The 26,350-nt window shown below is 34.9% G+C and overlaps 1 protein-coding gene across 3 annotated transcripts; it reads right to left on the bottom strand.

The window, feature by feature from the left end:
- On the bottom strand, positions 1-26,350 carry LOC140794967 (nicotinate phosphoribosyltransferase 2-like). Of its 3 annotated transcripts, none has more exons than XM_073147269.1 (15): positions 26,088-26,348; positions 24,985-25,129; positions 21,897-22,016; positions 21,602-21,736; positions 21,457-21,518; positions 20,274-20,349; positions 15,768-15,869; positions 8,830-8,946; positions 6,841-6,899; positions 5,201-5,375; positions 2,163-2,297; positions 1,990-2,088; positions 1,581-1,689; positions 456-568; positions 1-368 (listed from the first exon to the last, which is right to left on the bottom strand). In XM_073147269.1, the coding sequence occupies exons 1-15, from the start codon at positions 26,252-26,254 to the stop codon at positions 291-293; spliced, it is 1,692 nt and encodes a 563-aa protein (XP_073003370.1). In that variant the 5' UTR covers positions 26,255-26,348; the 3' UTR covers positions 1-290. The 3 variants fall into 3 exon arrangements, 2 of the variants coding, with proteins under 2 accessions (XP_073003370.1, XP_073003369.1); XR_012110230.1 differs by having other exon boundaries at positions 128-368; positions 456-822; positions 26,088-26,350; XM_073147268.1 differs by having other exon boundaries at positions 128-568; positions 26,088-26,350.

Raw genomic sequence — 26,350 nt, 5'->3', positions numbered from 1 at the left:
TAGAAGCAAACGTTCAAACATGGCATTTTATTTTCTTCAGAGTTAAACCGGTATGTTCTCTCGGTTAAGAATATTTCATTCAACATGGTTGAGATGAAACATTGTTGATTACCTCAACCTGCAGCAATTCAGAATAAAAGAACCTATATACTTACTTGCATTTTTACACATACATCGTATACACACTCTGATACAATAGCGCCCTCATTGTCTGATGCACATGCTACTCCACGGAACTCTTCAATTATTAATATACTTCGAATCCTCAACATGGTGCTGCATTCAACTCTTCATTGCAGTTCGCCGACCGGTGCCTCACTAAGCCATAGGAAATGGATGAAATCATACAACTTTGCACTCACACTTACCTGGTCATGAAATAAGTTATTTTTCAGTCCAGAACCACTAATGATATGATTGTGATAAAATAAATCAAACAGAAAAGACAATAGCACCTTGTAGGGCGTTGGGTTTAACCTCCTCATATGATCTGGTCGCATTAGGTCGAGATGCTGCATGCAGCGATTTCTGATTTTCTCTAGTGATGGTAGCTCTTCCCGAGTTTTACCTTGAAGTAAAGAGAATCAAATTCATAAAGTTGTGCATAAGCACTGTTTGCAATTTGAGGTTGGTGGATTGCAACATAAACCTTATGATTTGTCAATAATTATGTCTGCAACAATCATGGTGGTCATACAATTTCGGCAATTACAAGAGTGCATCTCTCTCCCTCTGTCTTTCCATTTCCGTTATTCAAGAACAAACACTTAGCCAATGCCAAATTCATTTGAGCCCTGGCCCGGTTTTTCCCCACTGAACAAACTTGGTTGACGAACACAGTTTATTAGGACAATAATACGCTTTCACCAAAAGCAACTCTTTCAAGCTATATTATTATGTCCCAGACAATTGTTTACCTATATCCCCATTCATTAATGGGGCAATTACATGGCAGAAATCATAGTAATTTGGTAAAGAGTTTAAAAAACATAGAAAAATAAAAAAAAAATTATAGGGATAGAAAATTGGTCAAAAACTCTACTAAAACATGCTTTATTCGGCTCATTTTTCCTATCTTGAGTTTTTTCATAATATTTAAAACTAAATTGGTATACAGATATATGTTCCTATAGTAATCTTTAGCCCATATACGTATTTGTATATGAGTACAAATCTGATATAGAACTGGAAATGATAGGATATTATCCGACTCTTGTTTTGGTAAAGATATTATCTGACTGTTTTTGTTTGTGTTTTACTTATCATTTATGACATGTTCATATCCAGGAGAATGTAATGGTTGTCTACCCAAACTGAGATAATCTAGAATATGAAAAGGTTAGCAACTAATTAGCCTTCTGAGTTTCAAGTCCTCGAAACTATAACAAGACCACCACAGTTCTCTTGGCCACTTTAATTAAGTTCTCAGACTTCGACAAATCATATTGTGGCTACGTGGAAAGACTACTTAATGGTCACTGTTGGAAGTTTTTCATACTGTGCATTTTAAGGTAATCAGATAGCTTCATGTTAGTGAATTGAAAAGTCTAGGTATGCTAATGAAGAATAGATATCCATACATGAACCTCCAGGCCAATAACACTTCAAAAGCTCCTCAACATACTGTGGTACGACATATGCTCTTTTTGATTCATTGAATGGATGACGACACAAGATTCTTTCTCCAACCTATTAAGTGCAGGGAAGAAAAGTAAGAAATTAAAATTTTAATTAACACTTCATACTCAATCAAGTGATGGAATGAGGTCGAGTATCATGCTCACTGAAATTTGCTGAAAGAATTAAAAGCAAAAACATGAACTAACAGAATTCCAATTTCTCATTCTATGGTCCTTGTTGCAAGTTGTATAATTATATCACAAAGTTAAGTACTAACATGCTTAATACATATTTTTCTTGCTGTCAACATGTAAATTAACTAAAGCCTCATTAGGTTTCTTGGTACTAGAAATAAGATGTACATTGTACCTTCAGAGCTGGCTCATTTTCCCCAGTCATTATATCCACCAATGGATAGCCTTCTCTCCCATACAATCTGTAACATCGTTTTTTACATGGTATAGAGACCTACAACAAGAAATGGAACAAGAAGTTAGGTAAGAAAATAAGTGCAACAACCTTAACTTTAATAAAACCTAAACCTTTGTAACATCTTCAGAAAGCTTGATGCGAGGCTGATTGTTGATCTCTACTAGTTTGAAAACACAACCAAGTGCTGCCTGAGCATAGCATGTGACGAGGTATGTGCCAATGCCAAAAGCATCAACCTCATGACCCTGTATGGAGAATTTACAATAATCAACTTCAGTGAAATGAATAATTACGGATGCATAATAAAATATTAAAGTAAATGCTTTAGACACATCATCGGCACACATTTATAGTATTTTTTAATAAACCTTTTAGAATATTCAGATATATTTTTAGATTTTCGGTATGTCAATCTTTAATTTTTTTTAATTTAAATATATGTATTAAAACCTACATTATAGTTAGATTATTTTTGTAAATGACATTTTATTAAAGGTAAATATTAATCAACACATAATATGATTGAATATATTCATTAATACTAATATTAATAATTGAATACTCTATAATATAATTAAATACTTCATCATAAAATTGAACACATAATATTAATTGATAATAGTTCAATAATTAAAACTAATATCTAGTTGAACATAAAATGATGAGGAGGATCAAAGACTTCATTTGCCCACACAAAAATGACACGAGAATATTGCATTAAATACTAATGATATTCTTCAAAACTCATCCAGCGATAATATTTCCCATTATAACGTCTTAGTCTTCATACAAATAGAAATTTTATAATTCTCCTATAATATGATATAAATATTAAATATGCATGGAAATGACCGGCACCGACATAGGCACACTATAAACATATGCAGATTGTAGATGTAAAATATAATAAAGGTGTTATGACTCTAATGAGTGTGATTGATATGATGGTAATGATGATGAACTCAACATCCTATGGGTGCACCTCTCCCGATGTTCTACTATCGACATACTCAAATCCTATATAAAAACAATACCTTTCTAAGAAAGTTATGTAATAGGGATGTATATCTCATCCCTATCATCACTACCATCAGACTAAGTCTCGTCATTATTATCATTACCACCACCATCACCATCATTATTATCATATTCAATCTCATCATCATCAATTTTATCTAAGCCTTCTAAATTATTAATTAATCAGTTGATTTGATAATAATTGATGCAAATAGAAAAATTTTAAAAAAAAAATGCTCCACATGGCATAATAACCGGTACGCAACAGTGCCGGACTAGCACAACTCGGCACACACCCGTGCCAGTGCGCAAAGCTCAGCATGGGGGTGTCAGTGGCACAACCTGTGCCGCTACTAGCACGACAAATGCCGACCAGCACGGCCATCCATAGATCTATGGCATATAGGATTTATTTAAATAATAACTAATTGATTTGGAGTTCTTTTTGTTATATTATTGGATACTGAACCCACCAATGCAGACTGATAATAGCAAAATGATAGATGTAGTAGTCCAACACAAAATTTTCCTAATAATGATGCATGTGGATTAAATGCCACATCATAGGTTTTAGATCATTAGCTGTTTATGTTTCATTTGTTCTATAATATACTTATGCATGAGTTGAGAATAAATGACCTATTTGTTCCAAGATAGTTTCATTGCTGAAGAGCAAGAGAGAGTGGATCATCAAATTGGGTGGTCTAGTAATGACTTTGAACGGTTGAATTTCATACCAAATGATTTGTTAAAACATTTCTTGTGTAATCGATATTATACTACATAAATGTAATAATGTTATCTGTCAATTATTTTACCTCTTAGGAAGAATGGCTCTACTCATGTATTCGTATCTCCTTTCTACTGAAGTTGTATAGACTCTACTTATGCCCAAAATAAGACATGATTTTACTAGATAATTTTCAGTTTATATATCAACTGTCAAGCAACAATGTCATGTGAGACCACTTTGGTGATTCATAACTATTCATCCATGATTTAAAGCACATGCTTATTTGAGAAAGGTTAAAGATAATGTACAATTAATTTGAATATTTTGAATTGATTGATTCTATAATCGCTACAAAATATATCATTGAACTGTCATAGGTCACTGAATTTCACGATGGAATTCCAAAAAAAATGGTGTCTGATGAAGATCCAAGAAAGAAAGATTATCATTTCTATGTAGATCAGCAAAGGATTCGAAAGGAGAAGCCAAAATAGATGTGGACATGCAGTGCTGATCATCATTGTTATGGTTTTGATGGGCCAAGGTTGCACATATCCATTGAGAATAAACCTGAAATCCTGAATAGTTAAGTACCATACTAACATCAGAATCAATTTTGATTATTGACGAGTTGAAAGTAAATTAATGGAGCCCGTGGATATTTCACCATTGAATAATAACAGTATATTCCTCAGCACTCCTAATTCGAATATCTAGCACAGTAATAAGATTCAAGAAAAGAAACATTGGTAGCTGAGCACCATTTACTTAAAAGTAGATGGTTCAAAGTAAATATTAGAGATGGCGACCTGATGTTAGAAGATTCTATAAGATATGATCAGATGTCAATTGAATATTGACAAGGGTCCCAAATCCTTCAGTTGTATAGACTCAAGTAAGTTTTAACTCCCTAAAAATGGATAAATAACACTGTTAATAAGGAATTCATAACTTATGACATCAGAGATCTGGGGTTCTGCAGCAGCTAGAACTTACATCAGTGTCAAAATTAAGGATGTTATAAAACTCAGGGTTAGACAAAATAGAATCCCCTGAGGCATGCCAAAACCTGAAGTCTGACCCAATCCCCCCTATTTGCCTTCTCTATATGTATGCATTATGGGGTTCAGAATACTGGAAATGAAAGACAAACAATATGCCCAGGATATCATACTGAGCTAATTTCAAAGTTTATTTGAGAGTCGAATCCAGCGGGGAGGCTGCCCACTCTTTGTAGCTACCCCTATTTATAGCTACTAATACGCAAATCAGACTTAATTTTCCTTCCTGCAACTATTCCATTTTAATATTAATTTTAACTATTCTCAGTTTATCGAAAAATAAAAGATAGTTTAGAGCTCCCAATATCAACTGACTAACATCTAGTAACAACATTACCTGCTTGTTCAAGGCATCGATAGTTTCCTCATTGAGGTCATTGCTCGCTGTGATATTTATTTTTCCAAAACCAGCAACACCAAATTCTTCTTCTATAGCCCGAAAGAACCTCCGAGCTTCAATAGACAAGTATGCCAAATCACCCGAGTCCAACCTAATTCCGATTGCTTTATACCTGTGTCAAAAAATACTTACTTGCTAATAATAACTGGGTGATAATAAAGAACTTGTACATCAGCTAACAGGGAAATGACGAAGAAAAGTAACATTTATGAATTACATCAAACAGGACTTGAGCAGAAACGTTTGAAGTAAATTTAATAGGTTTAAGGAGATCTGATACCGGATCAGGAAAGGGAAAACACATTACTACTATCAAGCAACTTCTGGTAGTCAGCCTAATTTCTGGGGTTCCATCGTAAACCCAAGAACAGAGCAGGTCCAATGTCCTCGAATAGGTAGCATACAAAAGTATCTTCTTAAAACAACAACATTATTTTTCTTTTCTTTTCTTTTCTTCCTTTTAAATGAAATCACAATAATGTCATAGGTTTTATCTGTTACACTAGCTTAAGCCATAATTATCAGCTGCAAGCCAACTTTATTTGCATAGTCCAAAAGAATCATTTCAAGCAGAACGAACTCTTATGTATTCAAAGAGTACATGCTGCATCAGTGACCTTGCATAAACTGGTCAGTACAACTCATAACTTTATTTTCAACAAATACATTCTGCACTAAGTGGTGGTTCTCCTCCCGAAGATAACAGGAAGCCCTTACATAATGTTTAACAACTTAATTAACATTGGCAATCCATTATGAGACTTGAATATCATTTGATTAAAAGAGGTACTCTTTACAAATATAAAATAAATATAGCAAAGGTCTTCGTTCAAGGCAATACAAATATAAATATCTCCCCTTACAACTAAATTTCGTTGTGCAATGTGTATGTGCATAATAAGGGGGAGGAAGCTTACATGATCTGAGTACCATGCTTTGATATATTGTTTCCTAAAGCTTTCCTTTAGATACTATTCAGATATGTTGCAGAAGAAGATCGTAACAACAGATTGGTTCAGCGTTCTTCAGTTCCTGGCGTATTTACTTGTGAAGTTTATTTTTTACAGCAGTTCTTCAGTTCCTGTAGTATTTACTTGTGATGTTTTTGTTTACAGCAGTTATAATAGGTAGGAGAAAAATATATATGTTCCATATTGTAGTTTTTCGTGAGTTAACATGAGAACACAATGTCACCCATCAAGTCTACCTATTGAATTAAAATAAGAGTAAAAAACTCCATCAATTTAAGATAAATCCACTTCTTAGGCCTACCATAATTGTCTTTAGCTCACAAATGAGGGATAATGCTAGAATATAAAGGGACAAAATGACTGTCCTCCAGCAGCTTAAGCTTTTCGAATAGTTTGCAAGTTAATAGGGAAACTTGAGCTTTAAATTTGATTATTTCTCTAGAGCATTGTAATCCATATAGGCATAATTAAGAAGTTGTGATTCAAAAAAAGTATGAAAGGAACATTTATAAGAATGAAAAAAGTAAAAGTATTTACAGACTGACATACCATATAAAACAAGTACATAAGACCTGTCCAAAAAAGATGTCAAGGCTGAAAGTTTACCCTAAATCATGAAGTGCTAAAGCAACTGCACAGAAGTTAGGCACCCCACTCCTCATAACCTGATAAATATACATACAAAAGTATCAGCGGCTACAGGATTATAATATACAAGAACAAATATTAGGCTATCAGGAATATGACTCAGGAACCTCCACACATCAATATAAACAGTATATGTGGCAATCTAATGTGATAAAGTAAACATTATTTAACTAAAGAAAAGCACACATGTATATCTTTTCAAACTTTTTAGAGAAACAGGTAGAACTACTTTCAATGGAAGTGATTCACTATCAAATATTCAAACCCAGTGATTCTTCACTTTTTGTAACTATACATATAAAACAGCTAACCTTGAGAGCAAATTGCTTTCACCCAAAGTGCTTTAACCTATTATTCTAAATAGTTTGAAAACTCATCTATTCAATAATTTTGAAAAACAGACCTCCATTAACCCAAAATGCCTTCCCAAAAGAAAAAGTACATAAAGATGGCTATAAGGACCTACATGGACACAATGGGATGAAAACCAAGCAGCCCATGGAGAAAGAGGAGAGAGCAAGTGAAAATGAAACACGACCACTAAGAGGTTGTTGTTGTTTAAACCTTGAAACAATTCATTTCCATGCAGTCAGCAGACTCAGCACATTTTGCCTAGTGTAAATAGCACAGTATTGTGCCTAGTGTTCTAGCAGTGATTTATCCTTACCGAAACCTCACAATGCCAAGGTATTAGAAACAGATGTGCAGCCATCCAGACAGTACCAACTGATACGATCTTATCCCTTTTATCCACCTCTAGTTAGATTCCTCTCAAGTCCCTCTTCATTTTTTTCAAAACATTAGGACATGTAAATTTGCCATTGTACTGGAGGTGCAGTAGATGCAATATCTTGAAAAGCACACTAGCATCAGTATAGTTCTGTCTGTATGTAAGAATACACTTCAGGAAGTACATGTCTGATGCACCCAGGGGCGAGAATACATGACAAAAAATAGAGTATATATATATAAATAGAAGAAAAATAAAAAATCAATAATTAAATTCTACGTTACAACTAATGCAAATTTCAACAATTCAAACATGGAAAAGGAAAAAAGTACATAGAAAAAGGAATACTATTCTGTTTGAAGCTCTAACTATCGAGAATACTTCTTATAGCTTGTAATGAAAATTCAAAATTGTTGTGGCTTTTTAGAATTTGTACACTTTGATAGTCTTTCAATCCCTTATTATCTCTAAATTCTCATTAATACTTCGTATTAGATTGCAAACTTTTGCTTTAGATGTATCAATAAACTATATATTTTATTTATTTATTTATTTCGCCATATTCTGTCTGCGGCCTATTTTTCAAAATTTGTTATATCGCCATGTCCACATCGTATTTATTTCGGGTTCGTGCTTCATAGCTTCTTGACTATTAGAGGTTAAGGAATCACCTAATAAGAACATCATTATATTGGGCCAGACATAATGATGCAGCGAAAAACATATCTAATGGATCAACAGTTGGTTGGGAAGTCCAAACAGAGTGGATTCCTCAGCTCTTAATAATCTTGCCAAAAGATGGATCAAAGTTCATGACATTCGGAAATATTAAGAAAGTTGCGATCTCACTCGAAGATTTGATGTCCTGGAAAGTAGAATAGTAACACTAAATATTTCTTCTGGTTATATAACACTTCCATTGACGAATATGTGAATATGAAGCTGGCATGTATGCGGTTGGTTCTCTTAGATATAGATGTCCTGGATACAAATATATCCCCTTGTTACTGTAAAAACCTTATAATCCAGGCACTGCAGTCCTTAGGGGAATATAAGCTTAACTAACTGACAAGCATGCTTTCCAGAAAATGCTTCAAGAATCCTGCCCACTTGTTTAAAATTAAAATAAGAAAACAAGTCAAAGAACTGATAATCAGAAATAATATGAAAAATAGCAGAAAATATGAGAACAGAAAACCCAGAAAGAATCAACTTACATCATATGTGTCTACAAGGGCTAGAAACTTATTTGGGAAAGCCAATGCATATGATGTGAACGCTGCCAGTTCACTTTGATTTGTTTCCGCAAAGAAACTCCGCAACGAATTTGTCCTCTGAAAGCATGAACTGAGAATTTTAATGGTAAGTTAAACAACACTCTCGCAATTAGAAATGATATATAAATTGGTTCTGTCATTGTGCAAGTCAGCAGCTACAATATTACATTGAATGCTTGATTTATAGACAATGTGAAACTACTAATATTCAGCTTACAGTTTAGAAAGATTCTCCAACATTTAATTTCAACTCCACAAATGAGACAAATTGATGAAAGATGAAAGTCTAGGGTTGGGGTCTATAATCTACAAGTAGTCCAAATTAGGTTTTTTTAAAAGGTTATTTAAGAGTCCTATTAAGTTAAAAGTTGATTTCTCAGGGAGTTAGGTGTTTTCCCATGAAAGGGCATCAGAGAGCTCAAACATGCAATGAACGGTAATTTATGAAAAGAAGTTTTCTTTTGGCTGGGTGCACCATGTTATCTCTCTTGTCCCATTTATTCTCTCTCTCTCTAAAAAATATCACATCTCTCTTATTTATCTTCTACATTCTCTCTTCTTTTATTCATCCCTATCAGAAGGTCCACCATTGCATTATAAGATACATCTATATTTGTCCTACATCAATTTGGTATCAAAGTGAATATCCTAATCCCATATGTCGCTTTTCTTCCTTGATTACCTATTTTCCTATTTTCATCTTCACTTTTTCTGTACCAATGACCCAAAAATTCCCACAATATCTTATGCTTAGGCAAGAAGATTTTTATTGGACATGTCTATTATTACAGAGTTGATGGGAAAGCTCGATAATTTTGTTACTAAATGTAATGTTTGTCGATTGAAGAATCATGAGCCACCTCTAAGGCTCTTAGGATGCATCATGGAGTTAGATAGTCGTTTTCATCCCCTAATACTCATCAAGTGCCTTCTCAAGATCTACAAACAGTTGCTCTCGATCCAATATGTCCCAGAAGGTTCATCTATTGAAAAGTTTACAGCTGAAGATCTACCTCAAAAGATATCTAAAAATGGTCTTGTTGAAGAAATCAACATCACTAATAAATTACAAGAAAATTATGGTGTGGATGATTAGATTCTTGCTTATCAAAAGAATTATCAATAGATTCAATACCAAGATCCCTTCTTCAAGTCAACAAATTCTTCCACTATTATTGTTCAAACAAATCATGCAAAAATCCATGTCTATTATTCCACGTGTATGGATTCATTATTGCAACAATCAATTGTGTAAGCAAGTTGATATACACCATCAAATTATGAAGATCGTATGGTTGATTCATGACTTAGCAGCAGAAGCATCATATAATAAAGGATGAATCTATGATAGAGTCTATATAATTTCTAGACTTAGGGTTATTAGCAACATCTATTGCAGCACTGTAACAGTCAATAAAAGCAACCGAGGATTATTTTATACTATTTTATTAAAGAGTAACAAACAGTCTAAATTAGGATTTCGTTTTAGGTTATTTGAGAGTCTTATTGGACTACAAGTTGATTTCTTAGGGCTTAAGTTAGGGTTTCCTATAAAGGCCATTAGAGTGCTCAAACATGTAACAAGCAATTGATTTATAAAAGATGTTTGCTTTTGGCCAAGTGTGCCATGTTATCTCTCTTTCCCTATTAATTCTCCTCTCTAAAAAAACAATATTCTTTCTCTCTTCTCTTCATCTTCTGCCTTTCTCATCTCTATTGGAAGGTCCACCATATCATTGTAGGACACACCCATATTATTTCCTACATCACAAACGTTGTGCTTGCCAAGATACAACTTTCCAGACCTGATTTAATCACTGCACTAACTTATGATTCTCCAAATGTTCAAATGCACTATTGCCAGTACTCTTGCCTTGGCCAATATTTCATCTACTTAAAGCACTGATATGGTTTTTAGAGTTTGTAACTGCCCACATGCTGGGTTTGTGGCCATAGCAATAGAATATTCTTGTCTATTCTTTTTCCAGCTTGTTGCTTGCTCAGGTACAACCATTGTGCTTGTGGCTAAACTGTGGTTTCTTTAGATATAGTTTTCCAATCATCACAAGGCAAGCAAATCCCTATATGAGTAATGCGTCTTAATCTACTATCTAGCTTCTACTTTCTTTCTCGTGATGGAATATTCAATATGAAATTTCCTGGTATTGATGGTGAAAAATTACCATAAACAACTACATTGGCTATTTCTAGCTGAGTACACATGATGGCAATGAGATCTTTATCTTTCCTCTTAAAAGAGCTGTTACATTTCCTTGAGCATTTCATTTTCCTTTCTTTAGTTACAATATAACTGGAAACTCTATTCTTGGTTAATAGACCCATCTCTCTTGGGATAGTGTAAAATCTAAATAATGGAACAAGGTCATTATGGATTAACCTTCCTAAGTTCTTGATGTGGGCATCATCTTCAATTTGACCAAAATAAAGTTGCTTGAGTCCAATTTTGGTCTAATTGATCTAATTAGGCTCAACTTATTTTCACATTTAATTTGTTGAGTTGATTTTTAATTCAAATAATCAATTGAATTAGTCAATTGATAAATATGGTAAGCCTATATGCGGGGGATGTTCACATTAAGTTATTACCTAAATTGGGTTAGTCAATTGAGGTAAGACTTAATTAATTAGGATCCTATTAGGAAATGAATTCCTATTAGAATCTCAATTGATAGTTATAGTAAGCTTATATGTGGGGGATGTCCACATTGATTTATTACCTAAATTGAGTTAGTTAATTTAGGTAAGATGATCAATTAGAGTCCTATTAGGAAATAAGTTCCTATTAGAATCAGTTAGAATCAAAGTTGTTAACCTATTTAAGGGTTATTGCATGAAAAACAAGAAACGATTTGGAACAAGATTTATTTGAAATCTCTTATTTTCTCTCATGCAGTCTTCTTCTTCTTCTTCTTCTTCTTCTTCTTCTCTCTCTCTTTCTTTCTCTCCCTTTCTCCTACTCTGTCTTAAGATTCTTCTCTAATCTCTTCTACGTCCTCTCTAAACCTCTCTTCTTCTTCAATCTCTACTTTTTCGTTGGTTACTACTGCTCTCCAGAAGATTCAAGTAGTAAAAGAGAATCTTTGAGTGCCCAGACGTGAAGAGGACTTGGTTTTAAAGTAAAAGCATTATTATTCCATTTATTGGTAAATCTAAACTCTAAAGTCTTTTCTTACACCATATTTTAGACCTTTCTATTATCAATGTACCTATTTGAGAGTTGAGAAAACTACTGCCTTATCTGAGTGGTTTTCTCTCCTTTCATCTAGTAGTGATCCTTTTAATCAATTAACTTCTTATCAGTTATTGCTTACTATATTTTACTTTAGTTACTTGTTTGGATCGATTGTTCTCCAAAAATATTGCATTCATCCTAAATTTGCATCAGTTCTCTTAGCATCTTCAGATTGGAACCAACAAACTCCATTATCCTACTCTATAAAAATTACTAGCCAAACATGCTTGGCAAATATTAAGATTATCCTACTCTATAAAAATTACTAGCCAAACATGCTTGGCAAATATTAAGATATGTCAACAGATAAAAAGCTTAATACACCAAAAGATTAGAAAAGGTTAGCCCAAGTGTTAAGTCATCAAACTTAGTTGAAGCATAGAAATTTCAATATAACCATTTGGATCCATAAAAAATTTGGATTCTAGGATACATAAGGAGTTCATAATCAGCAACATCAATAAATCTGGTCAAAAATTGACAGAAAAATATGAACTTCGATATAACAATGTCAATGTATGCATCATGAAAATACAGTTGGATGCCATGGGCAAGATAAGCACAGGCAGCCTATATAAAACTCCATATTGCCCTTAAGGATGTATATCCAAACAATTGATGCCATTTCAATTTCAAAACTCCAAAATAATTTTTGTCATCAGGTATCTCTGATCTCAGATAGATCACAACGTCCAATATGGGGAACACCTCCATGAGAGCTGATAGTACTTGAAGCCACATTTCAAGTACTTGTGGCCTAGTTGGCCATATGATGTACCTCTTACTTGGCTTCTCAGCTGCAGAACCCTGACAGGGAACCCAGCCAGTCTGATATTGTTTGTTCCATTCATTCTCACAAGCACTCCCTAATATTCTGTTGAAATAGCTTTCTGATCTTTGCAACAAAAAAAAGGTGCAGAAGTTTGATATAGTAGTATAACCTATGCTTATCAAAGTAGATTCTTCGGAATGAAAGGGAATAATCATTAGAACATGTCAACCACTTGGATCTGGATACAACATAATCTTGAAGATCAATTTATCCATCCAGTTAATAGAATGACTGCTATAAGAGAGTAATTATTCTTAATTATTCTTTTAAGTATCGTTAGACAAGGATGCTGGGAATCTGCAGAGTTATTAGAGAAGTAGAAAAGAAATTTTTTCGTAACACAAGGTATGTGTAGCATCCACTAACGGCAAGTTATGTGAGAATCAATTGAGATGTTTAGCTATGTCCAATTGAGAATACATAATGCATAGAAGAGGTGACCTCATTCAAGTAAGAAGAATCTTCAGAGACAGTGTAAGAATAAATTTGACATGAGAAAAATAGTGATATCATGATAATATTCAATCAATAGAGAACCTTGCAGTAAAATGAGCTGTAGAAATGTATCCATATTACTGACTCCAAGTAGCCAGAGTTGTAGGTTTCATTGTTGTTGTGTTACTATATAGATGACCTAAAAATAATTGCATCCCAAAGATATTACTCGAGCAAGGATGGCCGTGCTAGTCTGCACGCCCCGTGCTGACCGGCGCTTACCGTGTCAAGCCGTGCCGATCCGTGCCGGTCCGGCACGGCCACATGCTGTCCAACACAGCCTCGTGCCGGTCATGTGCCAATGTAGAGACATTTTTTTTTTAAATTTTCTATTTCCATCAATATTTATCAAATCAACTTTACTTATTTTCTTAACAAATATGATATGACATATAGAACCCATTTTTTTTACTTTTTCTTATTTCTATCAATTAACTTTTGTCATTTATCATTTTTGAAATGACAATTTATTTGTCATTTTTTAAAATTGGAATGACAATTCATTTGCTAGACCTAGACAACCACAAAGCCGAATTTATCAGAGACAGAATAAAAGGAAAGGGACCATCTCAAGCTCAATATGATTATAGTCAGATAAGGGAAGAACTTGAGTCTATAGATAATAGGACATCAGGATAGGTGCTCCCACAGGATGATATGAGTTCATCATCATTACCATCATATCAATCACACCCACCAGAGCCACAATACCCTTATTATACTCCATATCCACAATCTGCATATGCTTATGGTGTGCATATACCTATGCCGGTCGTTCCCGTGTATATTCAATATCCATATCATATCATCGAAGAATTACAAAATTCTTATTTCTATGAAGACTATGTGAGATTTATAATGAGCAATATTATCAATGAATAAGTTTTGAAAAATATCGACAGTATTTAACGCAACATTCCCGTGTTATTCTTGTGCCAGTAAATGAAATCTTTGATCCTTCTCGTCATTCTACGTTCAACTAGATATTAGTTTTAATTATTGAACTATTATCAATTATGTACTAAATGTTATTATGTATTCAATTATAATATGGAGTATTCAATCATATTATGGAGTATTTAATCATTAATATTAATTTTAATGAATGTATTCAATCATATTATGTGTTGAATAATATTTATATTCAATTGTTGTTTTATCTTTAATAAAATAGGTTATTTACAAAAATAATCTAAAGATAAAACATTGTAATATAGATTTTAAATTTTAATACTATATTTAGACCAAAAAAATCAAAGATTAACATACAAAAGACCCAAAAGCATTTCTAAATATCCTAAAAAATTTATTAAAAATATTATAAATTTGTGCCACTGGCACAGGGGGCGTGCCGAGGCATGCCGCTCGGCACGCCCCATGCCAACCGGCACGGCCATCACTGTACTCGAGAAATGAAACAAAAATATGTGGATGTCACTAAGTTGTAAACACAAGTTGGTTTTTCATTCTTGTCAAAGAAATATACACATCGGACTTCTTTGGAATGACATAATTTTGTCCAGAGACTCTTTCATACTCAAATAGTTCAATATAATGAGGTGCATTTTAACATTTAACTATTTAGATTTTAGAAATATTGAACATAACTTGATGACCTCAAAATTGTTAAATACATATGTTAGTTGCCTTGTGAATACTTTTCCGACTATCCACAATAATTGATCATGTTTAACTATAGAGATGACCATCATCCGGTTCTTTTTCTCAAAAATATGAAGTCTGAGGAGCAATTTTTGGAGATGAGATGTTCCATGACAATTTAGGTAAACTGTACAACTGGGTGCCAACATAAAAGGAAATCACAGAAAAGATCGTCATCAGCCTCTAAAGAAAAGAAAAAGAAAATTAGGCAGAATAGGAGTTTGACATGAAACCTAAAATGCCAAGTGGTCTGTACTTTGTACTCTGCAGCATCATCTACTGTGTTGTCCGCAGATAAGGATCATGCAACCTATACACCAAGGTTTGTAATCTAGATAGATTTTTCATTATGGAAATATCTAATCTTATGAAACAGTCAGCATGTTTATCAACAATGCATATAATCCTTCCTACGGAATAGCATGTGTGACCAAATGAAGTGAACATTTGAGAATAGCATGTGTGACCAAATAGCATGTGTGACCAAATGAAGTGAACATTTGAGACCTCAAAAGCAATTAACTTATTCATTTAGTTGTCATCAAAGATAATAAATGCACCACTATTAAATGTACAATAGGAATATGGAAACAAGACAATAGTTGTCGCTGCAGCAATATCAAATTCCATAATCACCTGGATTTTGTTGAGCCAATTTTGCACCAGTGTAAGGAAATCTTCACAAGTACTTGAACCATCAGAACTCCGAAGTTCTTTGTCACAAATCTCATTAAGGTTCTGAAAAGAATAATATTTTACAATTTAGTGTAATAGATGCATAGACTACCAAAGCAAGTTGGAACTTCGAAATACAAGAAATAGATTAAGAACCAAAGATGACTGTGCCAGTTAGCACGAATAGTGCCCGATGGCCATAGAATTCTGTGCCCTATCTTCCAACCATGGAAACCTCAAGGAAACCTCCTATGGAGACAATGATAGTCGTGCCAAAATCACACCCCTATGTGATACTAGCACGCATTTAACATTTTTTAAGAAAAAATTTAGAATATTTAAATATGTTTCTAGGCCTTCAACACATCAATTTTTTATTTTTGGTTTGAATATGTATTAAAACCTATGTTACATTATTTTATCTTTAAATTACTTTTGTAAATGATTTATTTTATTCAAGATATAATAATAGTCAAATATAAATATTACTCAACACATAAAATGATTGAATACATTCATTAAAATGTGTATTAAGAGTATTTTATAAATCACACCCTATATTTTACCTATTTTGTAATTCACACCCCGTCTTTAACAATTTTATAACTCGAACCCTCATTTTTCTTTATAATTCTCGTATTAAACTCTGACGCTATTTTGACTAACAAATATCAACCAAATTACTAAAATACCTTCACCACTATTTTTCCTCCTATCTACCCCTCCTCTGAAGAAGGCATAGGTTATTTAGATATTTATAAATTATTTTATACATTATGGCAGAATGTTCCTTTGCTGGTACCATTTAAATTAATGGAGGGTGTTCAATAAGAATTATAAGAAAAAAGTAGGAATCGGGTTACAAAAAACCTCAAAAACGGAGTGTGAATCACAAAATAGATAAAACGTAAGGTATGATTTATAAAATTCCCTTGTACTAATGATTTCACACCCCATGATATAATTAAACACATAATAGCATTCAACATATAATATTAATCAATAATAGTTAATAATTGAAACTAATGTCTAGTTGAATGTAAAATGATAGAGACGATCAAAGGCTTCATATGCCGACATAAAAATAACAAAATATTGCATTAAAATACTGTTGATAATCTTCAATCATATTGATGATGATAACTTCATCTGCCGACATATGAATAACACTGAAATTGGTTGATGATGATTGATGAAAATAAGAAAAGTTAAAAAAATGGGCTCCACATCGGCATGGGTCGGCATGCACCCATGCCAAACTGGCACGACTCGACACGAAGGCGTGCCGACCGGCATGGCCATCCTTGGCCATAGAATTCATTACAAGGCATTTCACAACCTTCCATATCAATATTCATGAGTGTTGTTGGCAACTCCTGTGTCACGTGAAGACTTGGCATTGGCACGATAATTGCTAACCGGAACAACCAAGATGAATATGGTAACCAACTTTGTTATCCATCTACTAATTGTATTCATATGCATATCTAGAAATGAGAAGTGGGTAAAGATATCTTACAATCACCCTTGAGCAAGATGGAACCGATCCGGAAAGTAGTTCTAGACAGAACTAAAGATGAAACTTGCTAAGGCAATGCTAGTCGATCTACACACTGCAATGACCTGAGATTTGGATATGTTGTTCCTTTAGAAGTAAGGAATCCAATGCAATCAAAATCTCGTTGTTTCGATAGCTAGATCAAAAGTTATGGCTAATACAATGACCAAAGGTTAGTGGATGCGGGATGGACATAGTTGATGAAAAATGAAGATATGGCTAGAGTTAGGGCTATGGAAGATGGTAAAGTGGCTGAGATAGATATAGGGTACTACGTGAGCTAGACAAAGGGGAGAAGGAGACCAATTCTCTAGGTCGAGAAAGGGTGATCGAACATAAAAGAAAGGCTACGGTGACCATGCCCAGGGTCGAACTCGGTGTGAGAAAAGAGATCGCATGAGAGAGAGAGAGAAAGAGAGAGAGAAAGGGAGAGAGTTAAGGCAAGGATTCAATTCATTCAACAATCATCATGAGGGGCGCTCCATAGATTATATAGTGGCTCCCTAACCGACTGGGTTGGCCTAGCTAAGCTAGCTTTAGGTCATACTGACTTGAACCAAATCCTAACTAATCACCATTAGGTGCACACCACAAACATGTTTGGTGGCTATCTTACTTGACATAACTTGGTCGACCTAGCCAACTTCATGCATCAATCAAGGATTAGATGGGCCTAACCAATGTTTTAAAAAGCGGTCACCCCACCGCCTAGCGCCTAGGCGGAAGGCGGGCGACAAGGCGGGTGACAAGACGGTCTAGCATTTTTAATATAAATAAATAAGCAAGTATAGTATATACAGAAATTTTAATAGTGCACTAAATCAAAACACTAAATAACATAATCACATTGGCTAATTGCTTATTAGTGATAACCGAATAACTAAGATATCTATTTACTAACTCTAGTTTATTCACATAAATCACATTTCAAAATCCTCTAATCAGAAATTATATACTTAAATAGCAGGCAATTAGTAATTCCCCCAATTAATAATGCATGACAGTGAAAAAAAATTTCTTCTCTGTAATCTTAATTCAATAATTCATAAAGCAATTAGCAATTAACTCCTCTAAATTGGTTAGTTTTATTAAACTCGGTTCGCTATAAAACTCGACCCGCTCACTAATAACCGCATCTCGACTTGGCGGGCCGAAGCGCTAGCCCGCCAAGTCAGGCCAGGCGGCCCACCTAGCACTATTTAGCACCTAGGCAGCCCGCCAAGGCGCTTGGCCGCCTTTTGCCGACGCCTTTCAACATGGCGGGGCGGCCGGTGCACCTCCCGCCATGGCGGCCGCCTTTTCCGCTTTTCAAAACAGTGAGCCTAACCAACTACAACTCTAATAAACAATTAAACCTGAACCTGACTTGATTGGTCAAATCGAGCAAGCTCGAGTTCGACTAATCCACATAAGCAATTACCCAAAACATAATGAGTAATCTGCAAAAGCAAATTAATAAGCTGCTCATGTTCAGCTTGGACTCGGCTCGGTTGCGACTCGGCTTATAATGAGTTGAGCCAAGCCTAAATAAAAATTAGGGCTCGAAATTTAATTTCAAGCCGAGCTTGAGCCGAGGCCAGCTCGCTCAGGCTCAAGATAAGCTTGAAATTATTTATATATATATATATATTTTTTATTTATTTATATCTTAATCTACTCCTTTACTCTCCATTTTACACGTGGCTAAGAGTATAAAACCTGCTTAAATGCTTATACCTCATTTTTCTCTTGATATGACCGACCTAGCCACCATTTTATTTTTCCTAGCCACCATTACTCCTCTCCCATCAATCACTAATTCTCATTTCCCAAACACCACTAACTCTTCAAATAACCAATCATTCAAAAAAAGAGAATTGTTCTTCCTATTAGTGGCCAATCGTTTTCCTTTTGGTGGCCGATCATCTCCCTCTTCCTCCTCCGTCAGCCTCCTCTTCCATCGACAAGAATCATTGTCACCTCCTCCTCCGGCGGCCTCCTCCTCCTCCATCGGCAAGCCGCCACCACCTCCTTACACAAGTCGCCTCATTTTCTTCCTCCTCCATTGGTCTCCTCCTCCGGCAAACCATCATCCCCACCGTCGCCGCTACCTCGTCCTCCTCCTCTAACCAAGCTCGGGCTCGATCTGGCTCAGCTCAGGCTCGAGTTGAGCCGAGCCAAGCCTAAACATCAAATTATGGTTCAAAACTAATTTCGAGCCGAGCCTGAGCTAGAGCAGGCTCACTCAAGATTGGCTGGTTTACACACTAAATTGGCACGCCCTTGACCCTCTTCCGTCACCTCAACCCAATGGGATTGGGCTCACCCACTAAGTCGATTCATAATATGATAATAAGAAATGGTTTTGCCAATTATTCAATCCGTACTAGAACCATTTTCACCCGAAGGTTTTACATATCTTCGAGAGTAGGATTTCTTTTGAATAACTAGGTCAACTCGAGGCTTTTTGGGTATTATTATTTTAAAAAATTCCGCTACTCTTGTACTCCAAAGTAAGCCACCATTATTATCACACAAATATCGGCAAGTACAAGAATATAAAATTAAATATCAATAGTTTCAAGCTTAAAGACACATCTAAGATTAAGAATCGGTGTGATCATATAGCAATTCACAAGACAATGCGCTAAATAGAGCCGAATGGAGAAGAAGGATCCAAATAGCCGATCCCAAATAGTTGGAACCAAAGGCTTTGTAGTCATTGTTGCTTTTATTGTAGGGATCATATAGCGGCTGAAGATAAACCTTCATTAAATAATTTCTAGTGGTAACAGAATACTTGGCAATAGATAGGAAGTCCGATTAATCAAGAGGATCAACAACATACACTAATTAAAACCTTACAGCAAGTGGGCATGTGATCAATAAGTTCCAATAGATAATTGCCAAAATGAGTAAATTTCACTTACCATGTAAGAGCTCACGAATGCGTGCGAGTGAGTTCCACGAAGGGGTATGCCAAACAACTTTCCCGCTGCAACATTGCTGTTAACATATGAAATCCTTGATCAACATACAGCAATAAATCAAAAAACAATTACTCACAATTATAAATGTACTTCTTACTCTAACAATCGTGAAAGAATGACTAAGTAACATTTGCATGCAAGGATGATGTTGAAATGGTATCTCACGTTAAAATAGGATCTGGGTGATAGATTTTTTGTCATCATCTTTTTGCACTACATTCTTTATTGCTCTTGTACTTCAGATGATCTTTGTCAGGAAGGAAGCAAGATATTGAATGAATTACATCTAGGAAAGTAGATCGTGCACTTTTGGGAGAACTTATCCGTGCTTTCTCTAACAAAAAAAGGATAAGGAAAACCTAGAAGTACAAAAGGAAAGTGTGATTGCAGTTGCAAGGGCAAAGAAGATTCATATATGGACTATGTTTGAATTTCTGTTTACTACCCTTTCAACACAAAGTTATTTGCATGATCAGAGGCAATCTCTTGCCATCCATTATCCAACAAGAGAAAATTATGATCTATTTGTACTTTTTAGCAACAAAACGTTATCTTTGAATTTCCATTACGTAAAGCCAGCTACAAGTCTAGTTATTCCAGGCTTTCTTCCCTAGATTTAATATTTCCACATATTAAATCCTCCAACGAAGCAGTTACCCATTTTTCAGAAAAAAATAAAAGATAGATATACAATTATCTTTCTTGCATTAGTAGTTAGAAATCTAAAGTAATAACTTGAAATCTGATAAGGCGTGACAACATATATTTAAAAAAATAGTCCAGCTAAGCATCAGCAGTTTGGTCAGCCTTTACAGAATATAAATCTGATACAATAGGAAATTTTTAATATTTAAAAATAAAGACATTTCATGCAAAAGACAAATCCACATATCTACTCTTTAAGCGCTCATAGCTATGCAGATTAAGACCAACTCCTGAAGAACAAACATGTCCAGCGAGAATAGATATAGTGTTTGTTATTCTAAATTTTTGAAGATATAAGAACAAGAACTTCATAATAACAGGTAGCACAATGTCAAGAAGCTTATTTCTCTTAAGAGTACATAGAATAAAAAATGGAAAGAAACCTACAACATGGCACTCATTGTTCAAAAGTATAAACCTTGTTGCATCAAATCCTCCCATATAGCAATATCTTGAGGCGCTTATTCCTCCATCAGGCCCCTAAGAATGAGGGAACAAAATGATGAAGATATCTATGTAGTGATTTAACATATCTACAAAAAGAAGTAAAGAACAACACCTACTTGTGCTCGCCGAAGTCCAAATTCAAGCAAAGTCTTTGACTTTCCTGCAACAAGACGGTGTCTTGCTGCATTTGTAGTAACCAAAGAGGCATAGTTGACAAGACTAAGGAAAGGAGTTTCAAGCAGCTGGACAACCTAGGAAAATATTGTATACTACAGATCTCAAAAATTGAAGATATTGCAGGCTTGCAGCAATACATCAAAGCAGAAATTGAACAAAAGAATATTAGTGTCATTCATGTACATGTTAACTTTTCAGGATTTTGTTTTAAGAAATATAACTTATGGAGCTTACAGCAACTGGCCCTTCAATTCTCATTAAGGGAATCTTTGGGAACACAACAGAACCCTCAGGAATAGCATAAACCTCAACCTCTGAGCAGTCAATTGCCATGAGATAACTGAAGAATCCATCCTAGAGGAAATCAGGAGAAAAGGAGAAGTTCACTACATACTTCATATGACTGGTCACAGATTAAAATACAATCTTTAGCAGTCATAAATTAAAGCAGAATACTAGCAGTTAATCATGTAGATTCTTCCACTCTACGGAAACCCAAAAAACCAGTTTACAAACGTATTTATAATGAAACCCAACAGACAGTTTACGAAAGTATTTCCAAAGAATGAATAAATAGAGGGCCAAACTTTTCACAATATTCACAAATGCAGACGGCGTGAAACTTGTGAAACAAATATGAATCGTGCTAGTAGCTAGTAGAGGTGTGCCACCCCATGCCAACATGCATCGCCTGTATCACCAGTATCACTTGATATGAAAAGATATGAGCGCCACATCCTGACTGCCACTTGATACACATTTAGTTTACTCAAACATATCCCTTTTGAGATCTCTTTGCATGTAGGGTTATTTCCCAAATCAAAAAGAACAAAAAGCAGACAAAGAGAGATCTAAGAGAAGAGAAGAGAATATACAAAGATGGGAACTTCATATCACATCAAAAAATATGTTTTCCATATTTTCTCTTCCTATTTTCTTTGGTATAGAAGCCAAATCCGAAATCATCCTATATGTGGCAAATTGAAGCTAGATTTATCCAAGGTTCCAAGTATCGGAATTGGGATCGGCCGTCTGAAAAAATAATATGTATCGGCCGTATCGGCCGTATCGGCCGTATCGGCAGTCCGTATCGACCTGTATTTTAATACAAAAAAATTCTTACTTTTTAGAAAAATAATGATAAGATATAAATAAAATTATTCATATATAAGTCTAAAAACTAAAAAATAAATATTATTTTCTCAATTTCTATTTTTCCCCCTTTCTACCACTCACTCTCTCTCTCCCACACAAATTAAAAAAAATTCTTACCTTCTCTCCACTAATTCTTTTTTTATCGAACTCTCTCTCTCTCACTAACTCTGTCTTATCAAACTCTCTCCTACTAACTCTCTCTTATCAAACTCTCTCCCTAATTAACTCTCTTCTACTAACTCTCTCCCTGTCCCTCACCAACTACCACCTCTTTCCCTTTTTAACATAGTTTTTTAATTTTTGTTTTCTCTCGATGTCTCTCTCTCCTCTTCTCCTCTCTCTCTTCTTCCCTCTCCCTCTTACTGCTGCAACCCACAAACTCTATCTCTTTCTCCCTCTCTCTTTCTTTCTCTTTTTTTCCCTCTCTTTTTCCCTCTCTTTCCCCCTCTCTTGCTCCATCGTGGAGGAGACCACAACGATGGCAAAAGCTAGTACGAGTCGTTCAGCAACGAGAGATAGTATATCTACTAATACTAGTCATAATCCTGATGATACATATGGTGGTGAGATCGTTCCATCTACATTTGTTGAAGAAAGTCAAGGAGGTGTAAAGATTGAAGACAGAGAAACTAAGGATATATATACATATCAGCAACGTCGTCATAAGATGCATTTTAGTTTCTATGATTATGGTATATCAAATATTTATTATTTGAAACCATCACAAGATCCATATGCTAGTTATTATTCTCAGTTTTCTCAAGCACAAGATACAAATGCTAATTATTATGATGATGAAGACTATAGAAATTTACAAGAACCAACTCAGTATTCATCAAAGTTTTAAATTTTGAGTAGTTAATACATTTTTTAAGTTTTTAGACTTCATATGTGAGTAATTTTTGTTTTCTTATTTTTTGTCATTTTTTGTCATTTTTTCTAAATTTTTCTGCATTTTTCTGCATTTTTCAATAATATTTAAAATTTTATATAATTAAAAATTAGTCCGATCTGATACGAACGGCCGATACGGCTGATATGTATCGTTTATCTGGACGGCCGATACCAATCCAGATCCTCATACAGGAAACCTTGATTTTACTGTTGTGGAACTCACTTGGGAAGGTTCGGCCGCATGGGTTCAAGAGAAGGTCTAGGGTTTGAGAGTAACCTTTTGGAGGAAAGAACAAACCAAAACCTTAAAATGGGGTATGTTGATCTAGGCTCACAAACTAACAATCTAAACACGAATTCTTATAACCTTACAAACAAATGAGTTGTACCCCAAGAGCATCCTATACTTTTTTTCAATTTTGAAATTGAATCCTTATTTGCAATTGCGACATGTACCAGCATAGTGACGCTATGCCTAACATGTGTTGGTGTCCAACAGGCAATGTCCGACACGAACACAGCAGCCAAGTTGTGTACTCATGCTTCATGGGCATGCATCTACCTATGGATATGTTTCTTATTCATGCCACAATAGTGAGTTTCCTATCAAAGAATGCACTTCAATCATATATTGACATGACATGCTTTTAACATATACTAAGAGAAGTAATCCTCAGTATTAACAACAACAATATCAAAATGCATGATCTTTTCACTAGTTATTGGTTCAAACTAATTGATTATAAATAGAATAATCATTTTATATGTGGATTATTCCAATCATTCTTATAATTCTTGCCAAATGGAAAGCAAATAGCTAGAAAATTTAAACATATTACAATACTAATAAAATAAATTTTAAAAGGGCATCTCGATAAACAAAGTTCCTGCCTACACAAAATTCAAAGAGGGAAGATGTACAAGCCTTACTTGCCACACAAAAAATGAAAATTGTTATGATACATGGCACGATGCATTGGTTATACCCTATTTTAAATAAATCCTAAATTCAAACAACCAATTTAAATAAAGGATGTGATCTAGATACTTTTTTGGTTATTTCTTTTCTTTTTGCCTTTTTAGAAACATCTTGCTAAATTTGCACAATGGCAGTATAATAAAAGTTGGAAAATCCATGGCCCAATGATTGAGTTACCGTAACCCCAATGGATCCAAGGTAGAACAATATTTTAGGGTAAAATAAAGTGTTAAGTGTCATAAATAATAGCAAGACTATCAATACAAGAATAAGAAGTAAAGAACTGAACCAAACCTCACAGGTGGGCATGGCAGATCGTAGGAATGAGATCTCTTCCTCCTTTATTTTGAAATTAGCAATAAACCTTATGCATTCCTCAAGACCGCCAAAGACAGTGTATTCACCTCCAAAGGGATTTTTGCGGAAGTATAGATCGAAGCTGAAATGTATTTGAACCGACAATCAATGTTACCAGTCAATATAAGGCCACCTATAAATATCTTTGAGTGACCAAACCATGTGCAGAACAGAAGTCACAGGAGCATGTGAGGACTGATATTAGATCAATAAAGAAGGGGAAGCCAGATTTTGTCAAGGGTTGGTTGTGCCCTGGGAGCCTCTTGCCATACAGGCCGTACTAGAGGAAATTTTATGGTCTCTCCAATGTGCCTCCAACCTAGCCTAGGCTACTTATCTCGCTTCATTGTTATTTAGGAAGATATTTAAAAGCTTCTCGCAAATTTAATTCTAGGTAAATCTATAAATAATACCCTATATTATATGTTTATCATCATTTACATCGTCTTTTAGACCTTCATTGCCCAACCCCTGCCTTTGCTTTTATTGCATAAATTATGTTTTGACCTGAAATTAGCTAACTTATTGGGATAGAAAGAAAATATTCCTAGTTTCTTATCTGACGAATGCAGTTACTTTACCCCATGTCTGTTGAAACTCTCAGCAAACCAACAGGAGGGTATTTGTTAGACAATAAAGTAAGGACCATGAAGGTTCAAACGGCAGGGGGTAAACGATAATGAACGCATAATGCAGGATGTCATTTATAAACTTCCCTCTTTTCTACAAAATCTGATCTATAGACAGAGTGAAAAGCTCCCTTTTCATACAAAGGAACGGCTAAACTAAGGTAAAGAATGGAAAGACAGATAACATTTGTCCATTCCATAAGTACCTCATTCAATGTTAAGGAACCTTCAGTTGATCAATCAAGTTAGCAGAAAGAATAAAAAAGATAAGAAATACCCGATTTGAAGAAACTAACAATCAAGAACACCAATTTCAAAATCTTCTCAACATCGAAAGAGCATTTAACCCACGAACTAAATAAAAGACAAAATCCTCATCTGAGTAGAAAAGATGAACCGCACGAAGCTTACACGCCTCGATCGAGATGCTTTCCGGCCTTCCAGTAGGCGTAGGCCATAGTGAACTGGTAGAGATCGGTGAGGAGTGGCGTCACCATCGGATTCGTCGGCAGAGGAATCGATCGCGTCTCCTCCATCGATCCGTTCGGGATCACGATCGACGCTGAAGCCGATTCCATCGGCTATTTTCCTCTTCTATCTAGGGTTTCGATACCTGCCCTTGAGAGAGAAAAACGAGAGGAAGCGAAGAGCCGAGGAGGGTGACGATAACGAGG

Source organism: Typha latifolia, chromosome 9 (genome assembly GCF_019914945.1).
Source record: "Typha latifolia isolate L0001 chromosome 9, TyphaL0001v2, whole genome shotgun sequence".
In the NCBI taxonomy this organism is placed as follows: Eukaryota; Viridiplantae; Streptophyta; class Magnoliopsida; order Poales; family Typhaceae; genus Typha; species Typha latifolia.
This window is presented reverse-complemented; position numbering and strand designations above follow the sequence as displayed.

Bases quoted from the DNA above. Each gene is read 5' to 3' on its own strand.
- LOC140794967 (XM_073147268.1), bottom strand. From the start codon at position 26,254: ATGGAATCGGCTTCAGCGTCGATCGTGATCCCGAACGGATCGATGGAG. The intron at 21,519-21,601 runs GTAGGTGTTGTT...CCTCATTCTTAG, and splicing joins TTGGACTTCGGCGAGCACAA to GGGCCTGATGGAGGAATAAG. The intron at 2,298-5,200 runs GTAATGTTGTTA...TTCTCCATACAG, and splicing joins TCGATGCCTTGAACAAGCAG to GGTCATGAGGTTGATGCTTT.